At 62.7% G+C, this 2,635-nt stretch overlaps 1 protein-coding gene across 1 annotated transcript; it reads right to left on the bottom strand.

Annotated features, from left to right (window-relative positions):
- Positions 1 to 583: 583 nt before the first annotated feature.
- Positions 584 to 2,356, bottom strand: LOC141040949 (uncharacterized). The gene is made up of 4 exons (XM_073507063.1): positions 1,688 to 2,356; positions 1,365 to 1,579; positions 846 to 1,278; positions 584 to 745 (listed from the first exon to the last, which is right to left on the bottom strand). Exons 1-4 carry the CDS (start codon positions 2,354 to 2,356, stop codon positions 584 to 586), a joined length of 1,479 nt encoding a protein of 492 aa, XP_073363164.1.
- Positions 2,357 to 2,635: the final 279 nt, after the last annotated feature.

Here is a 2,635-nt window from a genome sequence, read left to right as displayed (position 1 = left end):
TGGAATGCCTGCAGTTCAATGTTCCATTCGGCGACTCTCCCCGCGGCGTTAGGGCTCCGGAGCACCCTCTCCAGGGGGTAAGCTGAGACAACCTTTATGGGGTGCCTTGGAAGTAGTGGCGTAGCTTTCAGGAGGCGACGAGGAGCGTGAGCAACAACTTCTGCGGCATGGGGTAGCGCGGCCGCGCATCGCGGAGCACCGTGCTGATGAAGTACACCAGGTGTTCGACGAGGGTGGAGGCATTGGCGTAGTCCTGTTCCTCCCAAGGCTGCGGGGCCTCGGGAGCCTTGTCATCTGTCGCGGCTGCCATGGCCTCAAGGTTGCCACCCTCAGGAGCCCCGCCGACCGGTGGGGCGGCCGAGGCCTCAGGAGTGCCGTCCTGGGGCCACGGCGCCTCAACCGGGTGCGAGGTGCTGCCCCGTGAGCCCTTGGTTGGGCGCTCCTCGCGGACCGCCACCAGGGCTGCGCTGCTAGAGTGAGGCGTGGCGCCCAGGTAGAGCACCAAAGGTTCAAGTGGGCGCGGCGCTACCATCACCGGCGGGCTGGTGAGGTACTTCTTGAGGTCCTGGAAGGCTACGTTAGCCTACGGAGTCCACTCGAACGGGCCCTTCTTTTTCATTAGCTTCAAGAAGGGGAGGGCGCGCTCCCCTAGCTTGGAGATGAAGCGCCCGAGTGAGGTTACGCAGCCCGCCAGCTTCTGCATCTCCTTGAGGGTTTGCAGCGGGCTCATCCTTTCTATGGCTTTCTGGGTTGGCATGGATCCCTCTGTGTGACACCAGGAAACCCAGCATCTTGCCAGACGGGACATCGAATACACATTTCTCTTGGTTGAGCTGCATGTTTACCTTGCACAGGCTGGCGAAAGTATCCTCCAGATCCTCGACTAGTGTTCTCGCCTCCCGAGATTTCACCACTATGTCGCCGATGTACACCTCGATGTTCCTCCCGAGCCGCTGGCCCAAGGCGATGTGCATTAGCCACTTGAAGGTTGCTCCGGCATTGCGCAACCTGAACAACATGCACGTGTAGCAGTACACCCCACACGGGGTCAGAAAAGCCATCTTCTCAACGTCCTGCAGCGCCAACTTGATTTGGTGATAGCCTGAGAAGGCGTCCAGGAAGCATAGTAAATCGCACTCGGCGGTGGAGTCGACGATTTGGTCGATGCGCGGGAGAGGGAAGGGGTCTTGAGGACATGCCTTGTTTAGGCTGGTCAAGTCAACGCACATGCGCTCCTTCCCGCCCTTCTTGGAGACGATGACCGGGTTCCGAGCCAATCTGGGTGCCGCACTTCCCGAATGACGCCGGCCTCCTGCAGCTTGCGGATCTCCTGGATGATAAATGACTGCTTCTTCGGGGCTTGCCTCCGCGCCTTCCGCTTTACAGGGCGTGCGTTGGGGCACACCATCAGATGGCGCTCGATTACCCCACGAGGGACCCCGACCAGGTCCGCCACTTCCCACGCGAACACGTCCTTATTCGCGCGGAGGAAGCTGACCAACGCCTCTTCTTGGTCTGGAGGGAGGCCGGCACCTATGGTGAAGGTAGAGCCCGATCCACAATATTCATCGACCAGCACCTGCTTTGTTTCGGCCCTATCTTGAGAGAACAACTACTTCGTCTTTGCCGGTGCAGCCCCTGGGCCCTCCAGGGCTCCCTCTCCGCTTGGCCATGCGGCTGCCGCGACCCTGAAGGCAAGCTTGAGTGCCATGAGCGCATCCTCGGTGTCCCCTGCCACAGTGAGAATGCCGCTGCTTCCCGACATCTTCATGAGGTTGTAGCCGGGATGGGTTACCTCCATGAACTTGGCCAAGGCCGAGTACCCAAGAATGGCGTTGTACGGCAGGCTGATGCGGCCGATGTTGAAGTCGATGAGCTTGGTGCGGTAGTTGTCGCGGGTGTCGAAGGTGATGGGGAGGCAGATCTGCCCCAAGGGGCAGGTGGAGCCGTCGACGACCCCGGAGAAATGCTTGGTGGGGCGGAGCCGGCCGTGGGGCACATGAAGCAGGCCAAATGCTTCCATGGAGAGGACATTGAGGCTGACGACGCCGTCGATGAGGGTCCTCGTGACCGCTACGTTGCAGATGGTGGGAGTCCAGAGCATCGGGTGCGCGCCGGTGCCGGCCGTGGTCGCGGGGTGGTCCCTTGAGTCGAAGGTGAGGTCGGCCTTAGGCGCCACCCAGCCCGGAGGAGCTCCGTGCTGCATGTGGGCGGCGCCCATCTGGTGGAAGAACTGCTTGATGTGGCGGTCCGAGGCCAGCGCCTGCGAGCCGCCGAGGAGGGCCGTGACGGCGTGGGCCACTGGCGCCGCGAAACACGTGATGAAGAGGCCGCGCAGCTCCTCCCAGGAGGCCATTGAAGACTCCGGCAAGACCGGGAGCCATGCACGCGGCACACCCGTAAGGGCCATGGGTAGCCAGTTCGCCATGGCCTTGTCATCGCCGCCAGCCGCCCAAACAGCCTCCGTATAAGCCTGGAGAAACCCCACCGGATCCACCGTGCCATCGTATCGAGGCGGCAGCTCCGGCCTGAAATTGGGCGGCCACTGCACTCGCCGCAAGCGGGGGGGGGGGGGGGGGGGAGCCCGGAGGCCCATGGCGCCTCCGAATGCACTCGCCGGTCCGGTCGGTGGAGC

This window comes from Aegilops tauschii, chromosome 2 (genome assembly GCF_002575655.3).
Source record: "Aegilops tauschii subsp. strangulata cultivar AL8/78 chromosome 2, Aet v6.0, whole genome shotgun sequence".
Taxonomy (NCBI): Eukaryota; Viridiplantae; Streptophyta; class Magnoliopsida; order Poales; family Poaceae; genus Aegilops; species Aegilops tauschii.
The sequence above is the reverse complement of the archived record's forward strand: the minus strand, read 5'-3'. Positions and strand labels throughout refer to the sequence as shown.